At 39.2% G+C, this 25,339-nt stretch overlaps 1 protein-coding gene and 1 pseudogene across 1 annotated transcript in view; one reads left to right on the top strand and one right to left on the bottom strand.

Annotated features, from left to right (window-relative positions):
• ERICH3 (glutamate rich 3) overlaps positions 1-25,339 on the top strand; it is a 99,123-nt gene that overhangs the window by 43,302 nt on the left and 30,482 nt on the right. Inside the window, 4 exon segments of the mRNA XM_064587541.1 lie at positions 200-418; positions 12,960-13,140; positions 20,031-20,217; positions 24,032-24,330. Of these exon segments, the coding sequence (XP_064443611.1) occupies positions 200-418; positions 12,960-13,140; positions 20,031-20,217; positions 24,032-24,330 (886 nt within the window).
• Positions 1,841-2,263, bottom strand: LOC123859486 (large ribosomal subunit protein uL24-like; annotated as a pseudogene).

The following is a 25,339-nucleotide window of genomic DNA, read 5'->3' on the forward strand; positions in this document are numbered from 1 at the left end:
AGAAAGTCATGAAAATTTAACTTGCTATGGATACTACAAAATGCCATTTTTCAATTAAAAAAATGAAGTGTTTAAGTTCGCCTATTAATGTCAGTTGTATTTATGTGCAATGTAAATAATGCGGTCTTGCTTTAATTTTGGGTTACGTTGGTGACTACTTCTGTTTTACTGGCTGTTATGTCGTGAAATGTGATTACAGGGCAAGAAGGCAGTGATGAAGTTCAAGAACTCCATGGACAATTCACAGGGAGTGAATCGCTATCAACTTCCAAACATTAACAATTACATGATGCCTATTCCTCCTGCACCTCCTCCCCCCAGTGGAAGAATCATAAGGGAAAATAGACTTGAGTCATGGAGAAGGAGAAGATTTCGTCCAACCACTGCTCCAGATGGCTTAGATCCTCTCTTTACCAGGGTGAATATGGAATCAAGTTTTCTTTTATTAATTTAGCATAGATTACATTGTGCTATTAAATTTCTAGATGTGAGAGGGCGCCTGGGTGGCTCAGTGCTTAAGCAACTGCTTTCGGCTCAGGTCATGATCCTGGAGTCCCGGGATCGAGTCCCGCATCGGGCTCCCTGCTCAGCTGGGGGTCTGCTTCTCCCTCTGACCCTCTTCCCTCTCGTGCTCGCTGTCTCTCATTCTCTCTCTCTCAAATAAATAAATAAAATCTTTAAAAATAAATAAATTTAATTTTTTTAAAAAAAATTTCTAGATGTGAGATACAAATGAATCTAGTGAAATCAAATGCAAAATGCCTTGTAAAAATAAATATAATAATTTCATAAATGTAATTGTAAGCTTGGATGTATCTGAAATCAAATACTTGAGTAGCTCCATTCAGTGACTAATTTAGCACAATTAATTTAAAAAGTCCACTAAATCTTGTGGTCAAATTTAGTTTGTACTTTGCCCATTTCTAAATTATTTATTTCCTTCAGTTTGCCCATTAAATCACATGTTGTCAGAAGTATTTTAACATTTAATTTGTGAAAATTCAGGAACTTAAATATACCCCCAAGCATAATATGCCATATAAAATATCTTATCAAAGCTTCCTTTTAATGATTTTTGGAAAATTACTGTATAATATTTAGAAAATATTTTCTTTCAATGTTCTTTGAAAATATTGTAGCTGGTTGTACTCATTTTCTCAAAATGCGAAGAAAATAGTCCTACGGCCAGTTAGACTTTATATAGATACAGGCTGGTATGAAGGCAGATCTCTTAGCTTTTACTGTGTAAATATACAACTAATAGTAATTAGGTATAACTTCTGTGGTTATTAGCGGATTGGAGGTCTGCATTTCACTGGTTGAGAATCAGTGCTGGCCGGCAGGCAGACTGCATGCTGGCTCTTGTAAACCCGCCTCACTCCGACCCGGCAGCTATCCTCATCAAGGGCCTCAAAACACTGGACCTGTCTTGCATGCACTTGCTCAAATTGTCTCCTTTCAATTCCATGTTCCCCAGTTTTCTTCCATGGTTACGGTTTTGGACAAAGCATTGTATCCGTGGTGTCTGAGGCCCACTTCCACCCTGTGTCCTCGATTGTATCTTTTTCCACTGCCCATCATTCTCTCTGATTTGGATTTTCCTCCTCCCTGTAAAATAAATCGCTGTCTGTCAGCATCCCCAGGCTTTGCACAGAGTGACGGGATCCTCTCTTCACAGGCTGTAGCCTTGGAGTCGTCTACTCTTCTCTTACTGCGAAGTTCTCTGAGGTGTGGTGGACTGTAGCTTCATCTAACAAACCACCCCGGGCAACTCAGCTTACAATGACAAAGGTTTCTTTCTTTTTAACAGTTTTCATTTAAAATTGTATATAAGATTACTTTATTCCTGCATCTCCTCAATTGTCTCGTCCTTCTATTTGTCCTCTTTCCTTCGCTGCTCCGCGAGATTTGGCTTTCCGTTCAAGGATCTTTTTGTGGTCTTTGTCCAATTTCAGTCCAGTGATGACCACCTTGTGAGGCTGAATGACCACGTGGACGGTTGTGCCGTCCGCCTTCTCTCGCGGCATTCCTTCAGTGTAGATGGCCTGTTCTCCCTGTCAGCCTGGACAGCTGTGCCAGTTTGGTCCTCCCACAACCTGTACTTCACCCCCTTTTCAGATAGGCATGAATCCAACGCTGTACTTCTATCTCAGCTCTCTGGAAAGAGGGGAAGATGTGATCTTCCTACGATGTGGGAAGGTGCACTGAAATGCCGTTTACGGTTCTTGCTCTGGTCAGAAGTCACAAAGGGATTGAGCTTCATTTTGGCCACTGGCACTTCAGCGATGGCCGCACAAGGGAAGAGCAAGGCTTATTGCTTGGTCCCATTATCATCTTGTGTTGGTCTGCTGCAATTCAGGGACCCAGACTGGAGGGACAGACCCGGTCTGGGGCATGCTGCCCTCATGGACAACAGAACCACGGAATGTTTCTAAGATTCCACTCAGTGTGAAACATGTCACGTATACTTGAATTCCATTGCCAAAGCATGACGGCAATGCAGTAGGAAGTATCATCCTCTCACAGAGTGGGGCAGTGAATATTTGGAGCAATAATAAAATCTACCCCATCTGCTAACTTACTTCTGAACTATGCATGCTGGTGGTGTTCTCCCTCCACTAAGCCAGCAAACACGTGCTCTTGAAGGATGTGGCCTCTGCGTAGTGGAAACAGTGAGTTCCTCATCATATTCACATGCTGACAGCATTAGATTTTCGGATGTTAAAGTGTATTACTGAGATAAACTGTACCTAGTCATACTTTTTTTTAAAAAAAGATTTAAATATCTCCTAAACCATAAGAACATATTAAATCTATATGTGCAGGGCCCCTGGGTGGCTCAGTCGGGTAAGCGTCTGCCTTTGGTTCAGGTCATGATCTCAGGGTCCTGGGATCGAGCCCTGCATCGGGCTTCCTGCTCACAGGGAGCCTGCTTCTCCTTCTCCCTCTGCCGCTCCCCCTGCTCGTGCTCTTTCTCTCTCAAATAAATAAATAAAATCTTAAAAAAAATCTATATGTGCAAGTTAAGTAACAGTAATCAAGCAAACAGCCATGTACACATCATTATTTCTTAACAAAGTAGAGCCCTGCTGCATAGCTTGAGCCCGCATTTCCTGTCCCATCACATCTCTTACTTCTTCCCAGAGCAACCATCCTACTGACTTCTATGTTAACTGAGTCCTGTTTTTCTTTGAAGCTCTATCATTTATATACACAAAACTTCAGACATAAGCTCAAATCTAGCATTGTAATGAAAGAACAATATTTACAGGAATAATAAGCTGAAATGGAACCTCCGAGTCTGAGTCTGGTTCCTTGACAGTTTTAAGAGCCTTTTCTGGAGAAGTCGGAGAGGGAAAGTCATGAGTGTTTCCTAGGAAAATGGGGCTCACCAGGGTCAGGGCATCTATTCAGGTCCTAGTGTGGACCAGTGTGTGGCCACTGGATGCCCAGCAGGAATATGGTCAGGGGAATGGGCTTCTGTAGCTGGGCACAGAGGAGAGAAGTGACTTCTCCAGTCTGTGGTCATGACAAGGGAAGCACAGATAGGCACGGGAGCCAGCTTCCCCTGAACATTCTGCACCGAGGTTAGCAACATGGGTTGGTGTCAGCTGGCATCCTGGCTTCGACAGACCTTAGCATGTCTGTCTTTCTGAGTCACGAGGTTTCAGCTTGAGCTGGTCTTTTGTTTTGTTTCCATTTCCAAACTTCTATTCTCTCTATTTGGGGAATGATAGAACTACTACACTAATGCTCTAATATCCTTATCTTTTTCTCTCCTATTTTCTATTTCTTTGTCTTTTTGTTCTACTTGCTGGAGATTTCTTCAGTTTTATCTTCCACACATTCTGAGTTTTTTCTTCTGGTGCCTTTTTTAAATTCTAAGACCTTCCTTTGTATTCACTAAATGTTACTTTTCAAAAGCATCTTGCTCTGTAGGATTTTGACTCTTTGGTATTTGTGGAGACTTCTTTGTGGGCTAATATATGTTCAGTTTTTGTAAAGAAAATGAGTCTCTTACTGTTGGGAGTAGAGTTCTACAAATGCCCAATAGATAAGAAGTTAATTATGTCATTCCTGTTTTTATATGCTTAGCATTCTTGTTTATCTGCTTTCTCAGTTCCTGAGTTCTAGAGATAATTCATTCTCTGTAATCGTAGATCTGTCCATTTCTCCTTGTAATTATGTCAAATTCTACTTTGTAAATGTTGAGACTACCTGGTTGTATGCTCTCAGCTTTAGGATTACTCTATCTTACTGGTGAGGTGATTCTTTATGATTTAAAAAATGATCCTCTTAATCACATTACTTTTGGCCTTGAAATCTCCTTTGTCTCACAGTAATAATTTTCTTTATATTAGCAAAGAATATATATTCCTTTTACATTCAGCCTTTTAATATCTTTGAGTTTAAACTTTAGCCTTTAAATGTATTTATGTAGCATGTAACTTACACATTAAATTCACTCATTTTATGACTGCCATCCTCAAAACATCCTCCAAATACTCTTAGAAGGAAAATAAAAAGAGGAGGGAAAAGGCAAAGAGATATGGCTTGCTGGTGACCCACCACCTGTTCCTCTAGGAATGTGCAGAGCACAGTCCCTGCCTTCTGTGTTCTGTGTCTCTAGGAGATGATCCATGGAGCCAAATGACAAGGTGTGGTAGATCTTACAGCCCAGCAAGTTGCTACTATGCCCTGTTGCTTTGTTTCCTTTCACTGTAAGACCAGCAGAACTTTTATACTGCTTTTACAGAATCCACGAGACTAGTTAGATTTTGCTCTGAGGTTTACCTCCACATCTCCAGATTTTCATGTCCTCATACTGTATTGCTGGTCACCTACTCTATACAGCAGCCTATTAAAATGGAAATGGCCCCGTAATAGTGTTTATAAATGTGAAAATACAGGCTTTCAAATAAGAGCCTACTTAATCATTATGGTTATTAATTTAAAAAAACAAAACAAAGTTGGTTTTTATTTTTTACGTGTTTTGTGTAATGGAGCTTCTCCAGGCATGAACTAGTCTGGGCTTTCTCTCTATCTGGTCCAGGCCCCATCCCCCCCTTCTTAGACCTCCCATGAGCCCTGTGCAATTACTGGTGCCTGATTGGTAGGTTATACTGCCCCTCAAATTTGACATGGTTAAGCCAGCTTCTCCATTCAGTTGCCTTGTATCTCATAAAGCACGACCTTTTCCCCAATAAAATCTCAAAATCTAGGCTCAAAACCTAGGCTTCCTTCTGTCTGCATCACACATCAGTTAATTGCTAAGTCTTCCAGAGATGTCCAATAGAAATGTAATGCAAGCCACATATGCAACTTTAATTTTCTAAGAACTACACTAAAAAATGTAAAAAGAAACATGTGAAAGTAATTTTATTAATATACTTTGTTTAATCAAGTATATTCAACATAATGTCATTTCAACATGTAATCAGTATGAGTTTTAATGAGTATCATACAATTTTTTTCATACTACGTCTTTGAAATTCAGTAAGCATTTTATATTTATGGCACATCTCATTCCGATGAGCCCCTTTCAAATGCCCCACAGCCAAATGGGGTAAGCGGTTGCTGTCTCAGACTGCAGAGCTCTAGCACCTGGACAAGGGCTCCTGTGTCTGATAATCCTTTTCCGTTCTCAGTGCTATAGCCCGGGGTCAGAGGTTTGCTACTTAACTCTTCACAGGGCTGTTGCAGTCATCTATGGACTTACGTTCTTCCTTTAAATCAAAAAATAGCTCGATGTAGCTTTTATTGATTATGACAAGCACTGGGCTAGGTGCTGAGGTTACCAAGATGAGTAAAGCCAAATCCTTGTTCTCAGGAGGATTGCAGTTTAGCCGGGGAGTCAGAAATATCTGCAATTAACCATGACACATTGTGATGAGTACAATCATAGTGGTATAAATAAAGCACGATGAGAAATCAGAGGAAGGAAATGCTAGCTTTGAGGAGATTGAAGAGTGCTTCGGAGAGAAGGTGGCATTTGAAATGGGCTTTGAAAGACAAGTAGGAAGTTAGCAGATAGAATCAGGGTGCAGAGGGTCAAAGGCAGGAAGCGGAAACAAGAGCAAGCAAAGTCCATCTCAGTATTGACAGATTCTATGTAATGAAATTAAATGAAGCTTGAGAAAATAGCTCCCAACATGCTCCTCCCCTGCTTAAGACCTTCACCAGCTTCTTTCCTAATGAAAGCAGGTATATTCTTCTGCCTGGTTCTTTTAAAATGTAGGTTTTATTATTATTCAGGTGTGTCGAGACCTATAGATCAAGAGATGATTACCATTGAAGACAGTTTGTCACTTACAATTCCCAGAAGGAGGGACATGCCATGTATATTAGGGTTCTATCCAGAATAATGTTTGACCACATCTGGGCATTGTGGCCCAGCTAAGTTGAGAGATAAAGTTATCCATCACATGTGTCACATGGGGCCACACAGGCAGCACCAGGATTGGCCAGGAGACTAGGGAAGTGGGAGGGAAACATGGGCAAGAGCTTTTGTTGTGGTTTCTGAGAGAAGCAACAGGAAAGACAGGGTAAGCAGGTTTAGGATTGAATAGTATGAATCATTTTGGCAGGTTTTGGGGTGTGGAGGCTGTCCCTTGTCTGCTGCTTGTTCCAGAGGTGCTTAGGGCAGGGGAACACTGGCCCAGAGTTTAAGAGCCAGATAGCAGAGGTAGCAGGAGGGTGGATGTGAGATCTCCATTGGTTAGTTTGTCCATGAAAAGCACTCTCCCGGGCAAATCATTTACCATCTCTAGGAAGTGGTTAGTCTTGGGAGGGGTAGTCTCCCCAGGGTCAGTAAGGCCCCAGATGTCAAAACGTCAGAATACAAAGACATGCTTAGACACTGGCATCCAAGTACTTTCAGATACTGAGTCCTTTCCAGCTTTCTGCTCCCATCCAAGCCAAACCCAACTACTCCCTGGACCCTCAGCTGGTTGGTTCACCACTTCCCCATCTCTGATCTGTGCTTTTTTCTATTATTACTTTTGGCAGGATATTCACTCACTTTTAAATCATCTATATACTTATTCTTATTCAATTGCTTTTGTTGGCTTTTAATATAATAAAATGCTTATATTCACTGTTAACAACAATGCTTCTACCTTCTATTTAGTGGACCTTCAGCACGTGCTGGGAGTTTTGCTCAGTGTTTTACATACATTCTCTCATTAATACACACAATAAACTCAGGAAAGAGATAAAATAATGTCTCCATATTAAAGATGAGGAAACTGAGGCAAGTAAGGTTAAATAAGCTGGCCAAGGTCACAGAACTAGTTAGTGACAGGCTAAGTATACACACTCAGTAGACCAACACTTAGAGCCTGCATTCATAATCCTCAAACCCAAATTATATGGAAATTATCTATGAGCCTGTTTCTCTCAAATCTTTGCAGATATTAATCACAGTCAGTCAGGTGTTTCCTCAATGCAGAGATGCTCTTTCTCTGTGAATTGCTTGTGAGCACCTGAGATAGAAGGATGCTATCAAACCTGCCTTTCCCAGCCTCCGTCAGAGGCTTTATGTTCTGTAGTGATTTCTGCACATCAGAATAGGGTCCCTTCTCTTCCTCTCTTCAAAAGGATCTTCTTACTTTTCTTATGCCCCTTACTCTGTTCTGCTTAGTATCAATACTCATCTACTTTTATTATTTGTTACTTCTACTCCTAGATTATGAAGCTTGTTGAGGGCAGGCATTTGATTTTACTTACATTTAATCAAGTGTTTATTAGTACTGTGTTCATAAACAGGTATTCCTTTGTTATCCATGCAAAAAATTAAACTCTTAATTATACTATTTAATTTATGTAAATATTCTGGAAATAAATTATGCCTTTCAGACATAGACCCCTTTTCTTCAACAACAAATAGAGCCTAACAAATGTTAGTTTTGCCAGAGAGATTGCATATTTCTTTTGTTTGACTTTATTTTAAAAATATTTTTTAAAAATTTCCATCTTAGTCAATGTATTATCTCGGTATTTTTTACTCTTGGTTCTCCTCACCAGTAGACTCAGATTTGAGAATGAAAAAGGAAAGCATCAGCATGATTTTAATATAGGGTAATTCAACATATCTCATATAGGCTTGATTTATTTCAGGCCCTTTCCATTCAACAGTGTTTTTGCTTAAAATTAACATTGCGGTTTGGTAACTACATTACTAGAAAGGACTTGAAAAATGGTTTAAATGTCAATTCAACAGTCAAAATATCTTAGCAGCTGGTGTTGCAGAATTAAACAATAGACGAGAGAAAGAACCAAAGATGCTTCTGGGGGTCTGCAGCAGTTGGAGTTTAAGGGCAGACCTCGTAAGCTTTTCAGTTCCTCTTAACACAAGCAAAATGCAGCTGGATAATTTCTACCTCTGAGCAGACTTACTGAATTTATTCTACTGAGGAGATGAAGAAGGGAAGGCTCCTGTGTCAACTCAGCATCCTCAAAACCTGGAGCTCCGATACCTCCAGGAGGATGGGGGCGTTGGGGGACAGACCAGGAATAAGCATGAGACACGGGTTACACAGTGGTAGGAAGCATAGGAAAAGCAAAGGAGGGAGTAGGAGAGAACAAGGAAAAACCAGCATGATAAAGAAGAGAAAGAGAGGAACCAATTGAGTATAGTGAGAAGTTTCTCTTACAACCTGGGGCTTCCTGAAGTCTGAGGAAGGGAACACGGGCACGCTCTTCCTCTGGCTCATTTCGGAACTTTCTCCCCCTGAGGCCTGAATCAGAGCCAATATGGCAATTGCCTGATGCTCCTTATACAGGCTTTTTTTTTTTTTTTCCCCAAATAATTAATTTTTTATTTGAGGATAATTGACACACAATATTACATTAGTTTCAGGTGTACAACATCGTGACCCAACTTCTCTATACAATATGCTGTGCTCACCACAAGTCTAGCTGCCGTCTGTCACCATACCATGCTATTACAATATCTGACTATATTCCCTATGCTGTGCCCTTTATTCCCATGATTTATGTGGGGTTTTTTTACCTTTTTAAAAATTTAAATTCAATTAATTAACATATATTATTTATTTCAGGGTACAGGTCTGTGACTCATCAGTCTTATATAATACCATCAGAGCTCATTACAATACATACCCTCCCCAATGTCCATCACCTGGTTACCCCAGCCCTCCACCCCCGCCTCCCCCCCCCCCCCCCCAGCAACCCTTAGTTTGTTTCCTATGATCAAGAGTCGCTTATGGTTTGTCTCCCTTTCTGGTTTCATTTTGTTTCATTTTTCCCTCTCTTGCCCTATGATCCTCTGCCTTGTTTCTTTTTTTAAAAAAATTTTATTTTATTTTTATTATGCTATACAGGCTTTTAATCAATCTTTGTCAAAGGTGTTGTTAAACAGGACACCATGAATCAGTTTTCATGTTGTGGTACCTATTGAGTTCCTATAAATGCAGAAAGCTTCTGATGTAGGGCGGGGTCCACTTACTGCCGCTTTTGTCTCAGCAAAGGACAGAATGTGGAATCCCTAATTGTTCCATGTCCGTGTCCAGTCAGATCAATGTTTATTAGGCCCTGGCTAGGTGTCAGCACTGACAAGACACCCGGGGCGTAAAGATCAGTAAGATACCATCTTTATCTACTGAGAGTGAGAGGAATACAAGGGAAGAGTTTCAAGGCCATGTGATTTATAGAGTTATATGGGTCTGGAGATTAAAAACACGTGGGTAGGGTTTGGGCCACTCCAATTATGCAGCTGCTGGACCTTTAAACGTATCAAAAGAAATTGCAAGTAGTTGAGAGATAGGAGGAGTTGAAAATATAAGACTTTTTGTTGTTGTTGTTGTTATTTGAGGAAGGTTGAGCCTTATCCCATGGATATTGGGGATTGTTGGAAGACTTCCAGCAGGAGAGTCACATGATCTATTCAGTGATAATAGTTCACTCTCATATGCAGGAGGAAGGAGATTTGGGGAGATACCAGGCTAGAAGTGGGGAGATCAGCTAGTAGAGTGCCTATGCATCCCAGCTTTCCTGGAACAGTTCAGATTTGTGGGGTTTTTCTTTTAGCATAATTATTAATAATATCTCTTTCACTATGTCTCCCAGTTTGGATGATAAATTCTGTGGCTGCCCTACTAACTAGAGATTTATTGCAGGGGTCTAGGTAAGACTCCATGATGCCCGGAGTTCATCAGGGCTTAGCTAAGTGGATGAAAAGGAATTGTTGCCCAATGCTATCAGCAAGAACAGGCCCTCTGACACCCTTATAGTCTCTTAAATCCACCCCCCCAACTCAGGCCTGAGCACAGATAAAAGATCTCAGTGAAAATTTAGTATATTAACTGAATGCTAAATATTACAAATATGTAATAACTGACCAGTTAACCACTCAACCAGCTTACTGTTTGTCAGCTCAGATTGTACTTGCCTGAGATAACTTGAAAAGAAATGAGAAGGAAAGTCGTAAGCAAGTGGTGTGGAAAGTAAGAAAGATAAGCCTTAGTCATGCGTGGGCATGAGGCCCTGCTCCAGTTCCTGAAATGGAACTGAATTCTCATGGAAGGTTTTGATACTTGCTGGAGGACGGCAGAAAGGGCTGTGAAATCTTGCTAAAGTTTCATCATTCTGGGTCCTTGTAACCTTGGAAGATGGTAAGTATAGAGGCAATTTAGTCAACTGAAAGAAACAATTGTTCATTTCCTAGTGCATGTATTTAATCATGAGCTGTCACTCGGGCCTCCTGTTAGAATCCAGAAAAGGTTACATGGTGGCAATAATTGGGGAATATTTTTAAAAAGAACGAAGTAACTAGACCCAAGAGAAAAGAGATGTTGCTGTCAGGAACACACTTTAGCAGGAAAAAAAAAAAAAAAAAAGATTAAGAGTAAATGAAAAGGTGAAGAGCTGTCATTTCCTTTATTTTACTTTTAAACATTTCAACTTCCCCTTCCTCATTTTGTACATACGAGGCAGGCTTTTCCTCCACCCTAATCTCACTATTACCTTGCATTTATATAGAGCTTATCTCCCAGAAGCTCACAGGGCTACCTCTGAATCCATGCCACTTTGGAAAGTATTGCTTAACAAAAAAGGAGGCGCTCTTATTTAATCCATCCTATCACTAAATGTTCTAGTGGGAGCTGGGAGCCGGATTTGCCGTAGGCTGGTGATTATGTGCTGGACTGAACAAATGCATGTCGAGCTGCACAGCGGCCTAGGCAACAGCAAACATGGCATGACTTTCCAACTTGGTGCCAGGCCTGCCACCATCCCTTTGCTTTCAACTGTGACTCAGGGAGATGTTTCTAATCTGCAAAGAATTATCCAGGTTGCTGACTTACCTTCATGGCTACTGACGTCCCTGAACTATTGTTGTTGATTACCTCTCTATTTGGGAGCTCTATTTGCCACAGGCAAGACAATTTACTTAAATTTTAAATCTTGGACTTCCTTTCCCGTTTACACTTTCCAGACTGTCGTTTGCAGAATTTCATTTAATCAGATTTACTTCCTCTGGTTCTTGCTTCAGAGAAATGGAATTGAATGAGAAAAAAAAAAAAAAATTCCTCTGAAGTGGAAGGGGACGGGTTTGGAGATGGAAATATTTTAGTAGTTCCTTCAGAAATTTTTGTTGCAGCTTTGTTATTTAAAAAAATAAAAATGCATGTTTCCAAGGCCCCCATAATTCAATGAAATCAAATGCAGATAATTGCTTTGAATTCACTGAAAGTTGGTCTCTTCACATTTTTCATTTAGTTTGAAAACTGATTTTTAGAAAAATGAAGTAGATTAGAAGTATTGCCTGGCCTCTGTATAATTCTCGAGCCGACAGTATTCTTACTGGGCTCTCTTGGAAGTCTCTCAACCAGCCGTGACTATTTCTCTGCCTCCTCGTCTTCCTTTTCCTGCTTCTTTCCTCCTCTTCCTTTTAGAGGTTAGATAAACACTTTGCTCATTCACTCTTGTGAAAATACTTCAGAATATAAATGAGGAGGCCAGGCAGAGGACATTTCTTTTCATCTCTGGCATATCAATTCATTGTTTATTTTATTTTATTTTATTTTTATTTTTTTAAAGATTTATTTATTTATTTATTTATTTGAGAGAGCGAGAATGAGAGAGAGTACATGAGAGGGGGGAGGGTCAGAGGGAGAAGCAGACTCCCTGCTGAGCAGGGAGCCCGACGCGGGACTAGATCCCTGGATTCCAGGATCATGACCTGAGCCGAAGGCAGTCGCTTAACCAACTGAGCCACCCAGGGACCCCTCAATTCATTGTTTATTTTATAAATGAATGTGTGAACACCATAGAACAGGGTTTTTGTTGTTGCTCTTGTTGTTGAGTTTACTGTTTGATATGAGAAATAATATTAATAATGTTGGTTCTTCATTGAATAAATGCTTCCTGTAAAGATGGATAGTCCTAGGCATGTAACACACATCTCTAATCCTCAGAGTGACCCTAGAAGGAATCAATCAAACATGTGCCATCCCCCTCTCACATAGAAGAAGATCAGGGAAGGATACATTGTCAGTGCTCAAGTGTAAAGATAAAGCACTCAATTGCAAAAAACGGTTGCTAAATCACAAAATCAATCAAATTAGAACAAAATTATGTCACCAATATTTAATTAATTTGATTTGAATCTTTATCTGAGAACCAGCTGAAAGAACTAAGAGCGGTTTCCTCTTAGTGTCACTGATACTATGTAAAATATCACACACAGGTAAAATAAAAAGAGACAAACTTTGTCCAGATTCCTGGCATTTATATTAAAAATACAAAGCCAAAATGCATATAATTGTTAGAGAGATTTCTTTGGTAACTGGCTTGACTTTTTGTACACTAGGAAGACTGACATTTTATCAAGGTTTTATTGCTAGGGAAGAGCCTTTTCTACTCCTCCTATTACAGTATCATTTCTCTCTGATTAGAAGGTAATTAATTAATAAGCCCCCTTCTTTTGTTGATTCTAGGATTCAAGAAAGATTCATAAAACACCACCGCATAGCAATGCAGCTATTACAATGATCTATTTGGGGAAAACTGTGCACCTGTCTCATGATCACCCAGACTTTCGGGATGAAATAAAAGTTTATCAACAGCATTGTGGTGGGGAAAACCTTTGTGTCTACAAAGGCAAACTACTTGAAAAAGGTACATATAAAATTTGAATTTTTTTAAGTTGCTTAAAGTTGATGCTATAGATAAACTATCGTTGATATCATATCAAAATGACTTCAATCACTCTATGAAATTATGCGTATCCAGGGACTTATAAACCAGCTGCCTCAAAGTAAATCTAGATTTACTGCTCCATGATTGAAACCGAAGCAGCAATTACTCTTGCAGATTGTGGAAGAAAGAATTTGGAGTGATTTAACCCTGTAACAGATTAATTTTGGGATAGAGATATATGATCATTAAAATGTTGCATGAATAAACTGTCCCCCAAATTACAAGTTAACTATTTGGCCTGCCATAGTGAATTATATCATACGTTATTCTAAGAGAAAAATACCAGATTGGCAATTTGTTCTTTAGAAAAATGTTGAGATAAAATCACAAATCCAATAAAGTTCAGGATGAATCACACCTAAATAACTTGGTGCGGAATTTGGCTAGATGGATTTTAGTACATTTCTGCTTTCATTTGATCATAAATCCATGTTTCTTAGCAGAAGATAATTTTTATATCCAATATAGGGTTTCACATATTGTACTGAAGTGGTTTTCATCAATATTTAGTTGTGTGGAATAGCAATTAAAAAGACAAGTTGTTGTAGGATTATATTTGTTATTTCCTTGCTTAAGAAACTCTGTTTAGAAAGCAATTGCATTTTTACTAAGTAAAAGAAATACTTATATTTGGGCAATCTTGATACAAGTTTAGGGAGTCTTAGGAGTTAGAGGCAAGAATGGAATTATTACTTTTGGCTTTTCTGATTTCCCTCATCACTCAAAAATAGTGACTGTTAATTCTAAAAATTTTAAGTACTCAAAAAGAAACTAGACAGATTTAGGGATTAAATATTTAAAACTTTCCAACATAAGAAAGAGTAAACATTTGAATGTTTTAACTTGATAAAGATTTATAAAACCTATTTATAAAAAATAATGCTAGAAACTATTTTTCCCCATTTTATATACCTGGCTGAAATGTAATTTACTTTGCCATTTTGTCATAGCATTTGAGAGTTCATTCCTGCCATTTTGTAGATGAGGAAAATGAGAGAAGTCCAGAGGTACGATGGCTTCTTAAGGTCGCACGCACAGCTTGGGGCCTGGTCAAGAGCAGATCCTGGACCTCTGATTAGGCGCAGGACCCTTGCTCAGTTAGCTGTTCTTAGTGGCAAAGGGTTTCCTACATTTTCATAATATGAGAGGTAGGAAACCCCTAATGATAGTGGGATAGATACACTTAATTTTTGAAAGTGTAGCTTCCAAGTGTTAATATAGAAGAATTGCTGAAATTAGCTATAGTCTACAATTGGAATGAACGGAATGAAACTTTTCCTGGGTCTTGGATCACGCCCTCTTCAAGACAGTACCTGTCTATTTGCCTGCTGGAAAACATGGTACATACAAAAATAAGAACAAGGCTTAGCTAGCTGAATGTTTTCAGGAAGACCACATATACTCTGTGGTAACAGTGCAAAACCAAAGAGTAAGGGAGAGTGTTACTTGACTAAGTGTTGTTTTGCATACCTATTGATCCTGGGACTGACTTTTGTTATGTCATTGGACAGAATTAAATAACAGAATGGAATGGGGACTTAAATAATTGAATCCTGTCCACATAATAATTTTGGCTCAGCTTGCCCTTTGATTGCCAGGAAAGTAATTGTTGGAAATTGAAAAGTTGGGTGGCTCAGAGTTGACTTGTGGTTCAGCAATCTTAGCAATTTAGCTGGGCTGAAAAGAATCTGCCCGTTTTACAAATCAAAGCTGTGCATGATTCAGTAAAATGTGAATAGGTTTTTAGAAGAGTTCTGTTTAAAAAAAAAAAAAGGCGTTTAACGTTCTGCTTGGAGCAGTAAACTAATTAAAAATGTGGCATTCATTCATTTGTCTTGCTTTTGGATGAGAAATAACAATAAAATTAATTATTTAGGAATGTGGCAAGTGCATCTTTTATTCCCCTAGTAATTCATTGATGTCTTTCAGTTTGATTTCAGACATCAAGCCACATATTGATTGTTTATTATGTACACCTATGAAGTCACCAAGTATTTCTGCTACTTGTGAAGAGTACAGTTCTTCACGGGCATTTTTATTTACCATGTTCATCCTTTCGAACAAGGCAAACCTTGGCCTCCTGGGTTCATGTGGGTACAAAGAGCAAAGTAACTTTTCTTTTTTCTGACCCTCTTACAATCCCTTCCTTTTCTGCCCCCTTTTCCTGTATTTTCATAACCTGATCCTTTGTACCGATTTGTGCATTCCTCGTTACTCCCTCACAAACCAGCTGCTTCACTGGTTCCCCACCCCCATGCTGTTATCTTGTCTTTTGGAACGCTATTCCTTTGTCTGCAATAGGACAAAGGATTTTAAATTCAAGATAGGATTTTAAATTCAAATTTTATCCACCTCGTAAGATTCACACTGAGGCTCTGAGGCTTTCTCAGCCGACTTCTGCTGTGTTTCATCCCTCTCTCCATGGCCGGGGCTCTGAATCTCCCCTGAAACCCGAAGCATTTCATTACACTGTGACTTAGAGTAAATGTTTTTTATTTTTCTTTTACTTGTTATATATATTGAGTTTTTAGTTTTTACAAATACGCTTATTGAGGTGTAACTTATATTCCACAATTCACCCATTGTGAGTGTACAATGCACTGATTTTTAAGCGTTGTATAGCGTTGTGCAGCCATTGGCACAAACCAGTTTTAGAATCTCTGTCACTTCAGAAAGTTCCCTTGTGCTCACTGGCAAAGAAACCTCACTCTCTGTAGCCAGCCTCAGGCAGCCACTGATCTGCTTCCAGTCTCTACAGATATGTCTTCTCTGGACATTTCGTATAAATGGAATCATACAATAGGCAGCATCTGTGTCTTGCTTCTTTAACTTAGCCTGATGTTTCTGAGAGTCATCTATTCACAGCCGTTATCAATGGTTGCCCTCTTCTGATACCACCGAATGTATTCCATCCACTACATGTACATTTATGCTGTTTCTAATTTAGGACCATTATAAATCATGCTGTGATGAATATACAGATGCAAGTTTTTGTGTAGACATCTGGTCATTTCTCTTGAGCAGATGCCTAGGAGTGGATTTGATGGCTTTCCCCACCCTGAATATGGCCCACACTTTTCTGCTTCTTACATACATGTCTTTTGATTTTTTTGTTGTTGAAAACTGGACATTTTCGATCATGTGTTACAGCAACTGTGGATTCTGGATTCTGACTTTTTCCTCTTGAAGGTTATTGTTCTCACTCTTTTTGTTGTTGTCTATTTAGTAACTTCTCGGAAATCCATGAAATCCATGCCCCCTCTCCTTGGTAGACAGCCAGTGTAGTGTCTCTGCTTAGATTTTATCTCTTTTTATTTTTTAGGCTGGCCTCCTTGGGTTGTCTCTGTGTTTTCATAGTTTATTGATCTCTAGTGATTTGTCAGAGGTTGTGTTCAAAAACTTTGACCCAGTACAAAGTCAGAAGACTTTGAATAAAGTACAGCCCCCACCTTGTACCATGGATCTGTGTGTGGGTGTATTCCTTTCCTGGGGCTAATGTAACAAATCCCCAAAACTGGTGGCTTAAAACAACAGAAATTTAATTCTCACATAGCTCTGGAGGCCAGACATCTAAAATCAGGTATTATTAGCAGGCCATCCTCCATCTAATAGCTCTAGAGGAGAATTTTCCCTTGTCTCTTTCAACTTCTGGTGATTCCCAGCAATCCATGGCATTCCCTGGTTTGTAGCCCAGGGCTCCCAGCTCTACGTCCTCTGTCCTCACGTGTCATTCTTCCCTGTGTGTCTCTGTGTGTGTCCTGTCCTCTTCTTATAAGTATGTCAGTCATTGAATTTGTTCGACAAAACACTATCCAGGATGATTTCATCTTGATCCTTCACTACTTGTATCTACAGAGACCCTATTTCCAGATAAGGTCACATTCTGAGGTTCTGGGTGGTCATGGATTTTTAGAGGGCAATATTCAACCCAAAGTAATGGGTTCAGGAGTCCATCCAAAGTTCAGGCAGTTTTCAGGTCTGCTTTAATTTTTATTTTCCACCAGGTTTTCTTTGTTCGTGGGTGCAAGCTTCCGGTGGGCCAGGGATGTATGAATAGGTTGGGCCTACTCCAATCCATGCCACTTCCCATCAGCCGGGGATGTGTGGAGAGCTTATCAAATGTGTCTATAATTGCCTTATGGCCTGTATTTCCCTGTTAAGTTTCTGGCTAGCCCACCAGCCTGGGTGCTTGCCCTAATTTCAACTGCAGTCTTAGTTAGCAGGATCTCTGAACTTCCATATTAGCTTGCCTCCAAGATTGCCACTTATTACTGGTAACGCCACTGGCCAAGGCTTTTTTGTTTTCTGCTCCAGACAAAGTCAGCCCCCACTGACAGGGAAGCTGCTGGTTATTTATGGCCTGCCCTCCCCTGTTGGAACTCTGCTGATGAAATGCTGGTGGGGGAGGGGGAGGGAGTGGGGATTCCCTCTGTTCTTATGAAAAGTTCAGTAGTTTTTGAACTGCTGTTCAGTTTGTTTTAAGTCTTTGGTCCAATTTTAGAGACAAAATTTTAAGGGGAGAGGATTTGGGGACCTCACTCTAGAAATCTGGCATATTGTTTTTGTCTCTCCTGCTCAATTATATAACTTCTTGAGTCAGGAGACCATATTTGATCTTATTTTCAGTATTTTAGTTCCTCTTTAGTGCCTAAAACAGTGCGAGCCACTGCCAGTCAACAATGAATAACCATGTTTTACAAATAGTGTAGAATGCCTTCTAACACTGTACATTATATAATCTGTGAGGCTACTCAGTGAAGTGGGTAAACTGGATAGCTCCCTCCACCCAACTCCTTCACCCCCTCCCATGGCCATCCTCATTTTATATGAGAATTCTGAAGTGCAACAGTCCAGTGACCCACCAAGGGACATTCAACTTATAAGTGAAGAACTAGGACAAGGACCCAAATCTTCTAAACTCTGGTCTATATTATTTCCATTATTCCATGCAGAAACCATTAAGTCAGGGTTGGAAAGTGTCATTAAATTTTAAAATATAAAATTAAAAAAGTAATAACAAGGGAAGAAAAGCAGAGGGTGTCAATTCTTGTTCAGTTAAGTTTGAAAAAAAAGAGAAAGGAATGGAATAATAGGTGGATACGCTCTCTAGCCACATGGCTACACGATGGAAGGGCAGTCACCTCAAGAAGTCCACCTCCTGAGCCCATTCTCAGCATTTCCTTAGCTGCACCTTCTTCCTGGGCTGGGACCTCAGGTAGTTAAGGGATGTGATGCCGCAGCATAATAGATCATATGACGTGAATGTCCAATTCAAGTTTCTGGAAAGAAAGCAGTCAAACTCGCTTTCTAGTCAATACTTAGGAGTCCATATATCATTAAGACAAGTGGATTTTTAAATCTGTTGTATCTTAGTTTCCCCAGATGCTAACTTTTCAAGTTTCTCTTCCCTTGTATGTTTGAATTTTACATCACAAATACTAAGGTATAAATGATGGAATTACCTTTCCAGTAATTTTATTCTTTAGTACAAGTTACAACTGATCTAGGTAGTTTTTAGGGGCAGAGTGTGGTATAAACATAGTATTTCTAGATGACTATGAAATAGGTTAAAATAATAATTTATTAGTTAGTTATTGGGGGCCTCCTATGCCATTGTCCTGGGACCTGGGGAAACAAAGATGAGTCAGACCAGTTCCATCTCTCATGGATTTCACCCAAACATGCAGGACAGCAGACATCTACATCAGGGTTCTCAAAGTCAGGTTCCTGGACCAGAAGCTCAAGCATCACCTGGCAACTTAATAGAAATGCAAATTCTTAGGTCCTAGTGAATCAGAAACTCTGGGGTGAAGCCCAGCAACCTGTGTTATAACAAACCTTTCAGGGTATTCTGATGCACACTAAAGTTTGAGAAGTCCTGGTATTGCCATATTTTTAAACAATTGTAATAACAGCAACAACAAGGAAGGTGTACAGACAGAGAAATGAAATGATCAACTCCATCATTTGTGCAAGTGGAAGAGTCCAGAGAGACTTGTTTTGTAGGAAGTGATATTAGAACTGTCATGAAAAGCAGGTTTCTGAGTCGCTCTGTAACATAGGGTTTTCTTAGACCCAGAACTTGGGATCTCTAGGGTGAGACCTTTCCAAAGAGCATTATAAAAAGACTTGGGATGATTAAAAATTATTAACTCCAAGCAGCGGTTCTTAATTTATTGGTGGACTTTTGGGTGGGCAGGAGAACAAGAAGGGGACCCAAATCCAAGCAGAACTGAGAATGGATTTGAGATGGAATAATTCTACCTCATCCATATATGTATTAGGCTGGTTCAAGTCATAGCTAAAAATACACATTTATTTAAAAGCATTACTGAGCTCACAGTAGCCTCTTGCCATATACTTTATCAGTAGCTAAATAGCAAGATGAAATCTAGAGAGCTATTGGGACTCCCAACACTGACTCCCCTACTTACTGTATGATCTTGGATAAATGACTGAGTTCCCTTGAACTTTAATTTCTGCATATAGAAACTAGTGATAATAATATTCTCTAAACTTCATGTGTTTGTTGAGAAATAACACACCCAAGATTATTGGACATAATGCCTGGCCATAGTAAGAGCTCATATAATGTTATTATTTTATTACAAATCAGAGTTTTATAATGCCTTGGAGTATTTATTGTAAATAAAAATAATAGCATGTGTTTTTATGATTAAAAATTGTCCTCAAGTTGGAAAGGTGATCTAGAGCATAATATTGTACTTACCTAATAGAAAAGTGTGATTTTGAACATATTAGTCCAAAATCAGTTGCTTTCACTGATGTATTTACTTTTTTAATTCCAGAGACCTTTCAGTTTGTTTCCAAAAGGCACCATGGTTTCCCCTTCAGTCTCACCTTTTTTCTGAATGGGATGCAGGTGAACAGGTTAAGCTCCTGCTGTGAATATAAGCATCGGAAAGGTTCCAGACTTGGAGGCAAACGAGGCTACTTTGGGTTTGTGTGCGTGCAGAGATCATCTCCTTGTTACAAGTATGGAAACCAGTGTCCTTTGGTAGAGGGCACGTTTGCTACATTTTCCTCTTTATGCTTCTACTGATGCATTTCTCACCACAGTTTGTTAACAAAGCTATCAGTGTAAATGAGCCCAAAATGTCTAAGTTAATGGTTGCTTATTATAACCCGGTGTGTTGTGTTTTAAATTATTAGATCTAAGTTAGATTTCCAGATGTATTCTATCATGGGGATAAAAGCTGGTGGTGTTCCAAACTCTGTTTCTCTCTCTCTCTCCCTTTCCTCATACTGCTTTAAGTTCTGTTTATGAAGTGAAGGAGAGAGGATGTTTCATTCTCATTCTTCTTAGGAACTGGTTTGGGAGTCCCAAAGCATGTGTCAAGTATCTGTCTTATATGGTTGGGCGTGACAGGTCATGCTTGCATTATGGTGTGGCCCGGTTATCATTCTCATGCCCCTAGTTTTAATCTCAGGCATAACGAAATGCATGATAAAGGGTCAATTTTGACTGTTGCTTATCAGCTTTCATATTGGATATTCTGTTTGAAATTAGGACACTTGCTTGTAGGCTTTCTTTAATTTTTTTCTGCAAGTACTCATGGAATATTGATATATGCCAAGCTAGAAAACAGGAGTGAACCACCCAAAGTTCCTGCCCTTGTGGAGCCCATTCTAATGGGGGAAAGGCAAATAGCAAGTAAACCAATTAATATGTGTCAGATGGAAGTGTTGGGATCAACTGGAAGTTCTCTGCTGATTGTTTCTGTATTTTCAGTCATCCAAGAATTTATCAGCTGAGATTAAGACTTAAGGAAGAAGGCATTGGAGGTTTTAGGGGAGAGAAAAGGTGTGAAAGAGTCATCCAGCAAGTGGGACAGTCAATGGTCTAGAGCAATATAGTAGGAGTGCCCAGATGTACTTAGGACCCACCTGAGGCTGTTTTCCTGTTCCAACTCAAATATACTTTCTCCATATTTGTGGGCAAGTCATTTAACAAATTTCTGTTTGCTTCCCAGGAAAGCTAATGAGCTTATATACAGTCATCCATGCACAAACACATTGCATTCTTTGAGAGTTGCTGTATAAATCCAAGCTGTAAATGTTTGGTTGTAAACACTTTCTTTGGAGGTTTAATAATCAGTACTAAAATCTGACGGATGACATCTACTTTCCTATTTAACACTTATTACTCCATGCACAATTTTTATATGATTTCATTTGATTCCCTCTAGCTTCTTTCTTTGACCTTTTCAAATAATAAAAATAAAATGGCTGTGATATTAAAGAATAAGGCCTGTTAGGTCTGCTAACTTTTTAAAAATTTGTTTATATAATATAAATATAAAATAAATATTTATAAAATTTAACATAATTCACTTATTATATAACCTTTTTGGGGGGATCACATCCATGATACTTTTAATTATTTTAAGGGGGTGTACATGAATGCCTCTAATTTGTTAAAAAAGAAATTAATTTTCATTCATTTTAAAAGTACTGGCTCTGGAACTTTTGTTATGAGGAGGGAATTATTTAAAACAACAATAGGGAGTTCTAGTTCTAAAAATGATTAGGAATTACCTGTTTAAGGTCTTCAGAAAACAAGAACGGCTCAGCGGTGGTCAAGTCTAAGTGTGGAGTTTGCACACTTGTACCCATCCCTCAGTCATGGCAACTGAAGAGACAAGGTAGTTATTTTCAGTTGCTAGAGTGAAGCACAGAAGGAAGAATTGCCTAGCCAAGTAGAATGCAGACTGCGTTGAGCTTTAGTAATCAGAATCAACACCTCAAATTGACTCAGAAGTCAAATAGGTAGTCAGTGACGAGGAGAGCACAGATGTAGCTCACTTTGTTCATCCAATTCCCCTAAGCAGATGGGCAATAAAAAGTCTGTGAATGCAGTAGGGAGGCATCAAAGCCTCTACGTAGTCACAACATAAACCAAAAGTAACAGCAGATCAGAAGCTCCAAATCGATGGATTTGGTGTTGCCATTGATAAGGGAAGAAGAGCTTGAACAGAAGGCAATGCTAGTAATCATATTCTGTGAAGATTCATGACACCTTTATTCCAAGGAAAGCAGTGTGCTAAGTACATCATCATTACAGGCAAGAAACATTTATCGTGCTTAATATGGGGGAGGTAAGTGTATTCTTATTATCTCATTTTTTACAGCCTGATAGTTACTTTGAGTGCAAATCCTTTTAGCTTTATTTTATGGGGGGATATTGAAAAGATAAGTGATATAACTAAGTTCTCATAAGCTGGGAGGATTGATGCCTATGCTATTTCTAGACTGGGGATGGCTGAAATTCAGTGAAATCTTTAGCTCAAGAAATTGCCATTAAATCTAATTCACACTGAGGCAGTTTTCAAATTTTACATATTATTTCTGTTCTTCCTGGATGGATACATCTTGACTACATTTGGATCTGTTTTCACCTGTGTGCTCTATTGATTCAGTTTCCCACTAAGTTGTGTAGGGAAGGGGACGCAGGTAGTTCTAGAGGAGGAGGCTGGTGGAGGCTGACAGTTGCCAGGCACTTTTCTCAGGTCACGGATCATCTCTAGGCCTTGGTGCGAACTTCTCCAGGTTTTGTTAGTTTCTGGTGAAGAGTGTGAGCACTTTCCCTGGTGGGAAGCCCTGCAGTGTAACATCTGTCCATGGGGCTGTCCTTCTGGGAGGGCTACACCCGTAATCTAACAATATCTTTGTACCTCGTTGTGAGGGGATGGAGTCTAGCAACCCTGAGCCAGGATCCAGCTCCATCACTAACCTGCTGGGTGAGCTTGGGCAAGGCATTGAGGCCTGCCAGCCTCAGTTTCCTCCTTTGTCAAGTTGTGATGATAGTTCTTAATGCGTCACTCAATCATCTTACTATTAGCATAATCATATTTTTATTAATGTATTATTGTACATTATTGTATAATATTATCATACATATTATTGTATGTATATGTATTATTATCATAATTGGAATTCTTATTTCAATATTAACTTGAGAGATAGGAAAAAAGCTATAGAAGGATTTATTCATGTTACTTTTGTTATGACTGATTTTTTAAAATATTTTTTAATGTCCTAATATATTCAGATCATCTGCTTGTTTCACCAGATTTGACTTTGAATGACTTCATGACCTCTACAAATTATTGCCATCTCCAAAGAACGAAAGCTTATTGCCAGGAAAAGTCACTAAAAGATTGTTGTACGGGCTTCAAAAGGCCATTCTAAAAACAATGATGACGGTTCTATTAAAATAAGCATGCAGGCTTCCGAGGTGTTTATTTAAAGGGCACAAGAACATTTGACTATATATGTTTCTTAAAAAATCAATCATATTTATTTAGAGTCAACCTTGTATAGAAGTCTTTTGTTGTTGTGTTGTTGGAATAACAAATTATCTGAGACTGAATGGCATCTTTCTTCTCCTGATTATTTTTATCTCAGCTTCCCTGTTTATATACCTGAATGTTCTTTTATCACATAATTCTCATTTAAGAATTTGAATATGTTTATTGGACTCTGTAATAAGGCTAAAAACATGCTTTAAAGGCACAAGTTTTAGCTTGTGACAACTGTTCTTAGTTGTTAAGTTGTTTTCTTGTTCAAATTACCGTGGGTAAAATCATTAATAATTGATTGTGTTCATTTACAAGAATTAGTTATGAATCAGAAAATAAGTTTATTCTAATTAACTATGTGTACTATAATAAAATATTTCTTACAGTATTTCTTACTGGAATAAGAAATAAGTGATTTAAAAAGCTTTGAGGTTCCACAATGTTATATATAAAGGTTAATAAACACCTTATGTTTACATTTTTCATAGGTGCATTATTGCAATGGGCCTTGACAAAAATCCAACTTCACCAAAGCCTAAGAAAGAAAAGACTATGGAGAAAAGAGAAGAACTGAAGAAGGGTGAGGGGAAACTGAGGAAGGATGGAGGGTACATGATACCGAGAAGGAGTGAGATGGAGGGGAATAAAACCACTTCAGTCATTTTTTCAGCTCAAGAAGAAAAAACAGGGATCGTAGAAGTGAGAACAGCTGTGGAAGAAATGGAACTTAAAGGAAAACCAGGACAAGATGTTTGGGAAGATGCCCAGGAAAATATATTTAAATACGGTAATGGATACCACAGAGTTCTTTTGTTGTTGCCATTGTTGTTTTGCTTCAGTCTTTAAAATGCCCTTATTGAAATGTGCAACAATACCTACTATATGTTACTCAGTTACAGTCTTCTGCCAGTTCTGTTGCATGGAGGGATCCCTGAATACCTTCTCCCTCTGTTTTGCATGGAGGCCTGTGTCACCTTCCTCACAGAGGGCAGGCCTGATTCTGGAGAGGTGAAGGTGCTTGCAGGGGCAGGAGGGGAAGGAGAATTTCTGTCTGCGTGAGCCAGAAGCTCTGTTCACTTCTACAGAGAGAGATCAGGTTGACCAAATAGAGTTTTACCTTTTTTTTTTTTTTTTTTTTTTTTTTTTTTAGTATTTGAATGTACTTGCTTTGGTGAAATTGATGCTTGGGATCAGGTAGGCACAATATGCTTATATAGTAATAAGAGTATTCCATAAGTAAAAACAGTTGACATAGGCTCGGGGTCCTGGAGCCAATCTATCTGCCTTCCTTGTTATTCTCTCCTCTCCTGTTCTCCTCTTCTTCCTCCCCTCCCTCACTCTCTCGCATCCTCCCTTCCTTCTTACCTTCCTTTCTCTCTCTCTCACACACACACACACACACACACACTCACTCACTCATATATAGAGTAGTGATAATAACCAATAATGGAAGTGCCAGGCACTGCGCACTGGGCCAGAGCTTTCCACACAGTACTTTTTTTTTTTTTTTTTTAGAGAGAGAGACTGTGGTAAGGAAGGGCAGAAGGTGAGGGAGAGGCTCCACACCCAGCATGGAACCCCACACTGGGCTCAATCCCACAACCCTCAGATCATGACCTGAACCAAAATCAAGAGTTTGACGCTTAACCAACTGAGCCATCCAGGCCCTCAACACGCACTATTTCATTTTATCCTTACCATTCATTGTGATAGATATTATTACTCCCTCCATTTTACAGGATAGGAAACTGAGGCTCAGACACACAGACAGAAGCAGAACTAGGATTTACACTGGA

This window comes from Mirounga angustirostris, unplaced genomic scaffold, assembly GCF_029215605.1.
Source record: "Mirounga angustirostris isolate CCGP_5_RB_7025 unplaced genomic scaffold, mMirAng1.0.hap1 SCAF_4, whole genome shotgun sequence".
Lineage (NCBI taxonomy): Eukaryota > Metazoa > Chordata > Mammalia > Carnivora > Phocidae > Mirounga > Mirounga angustirostris.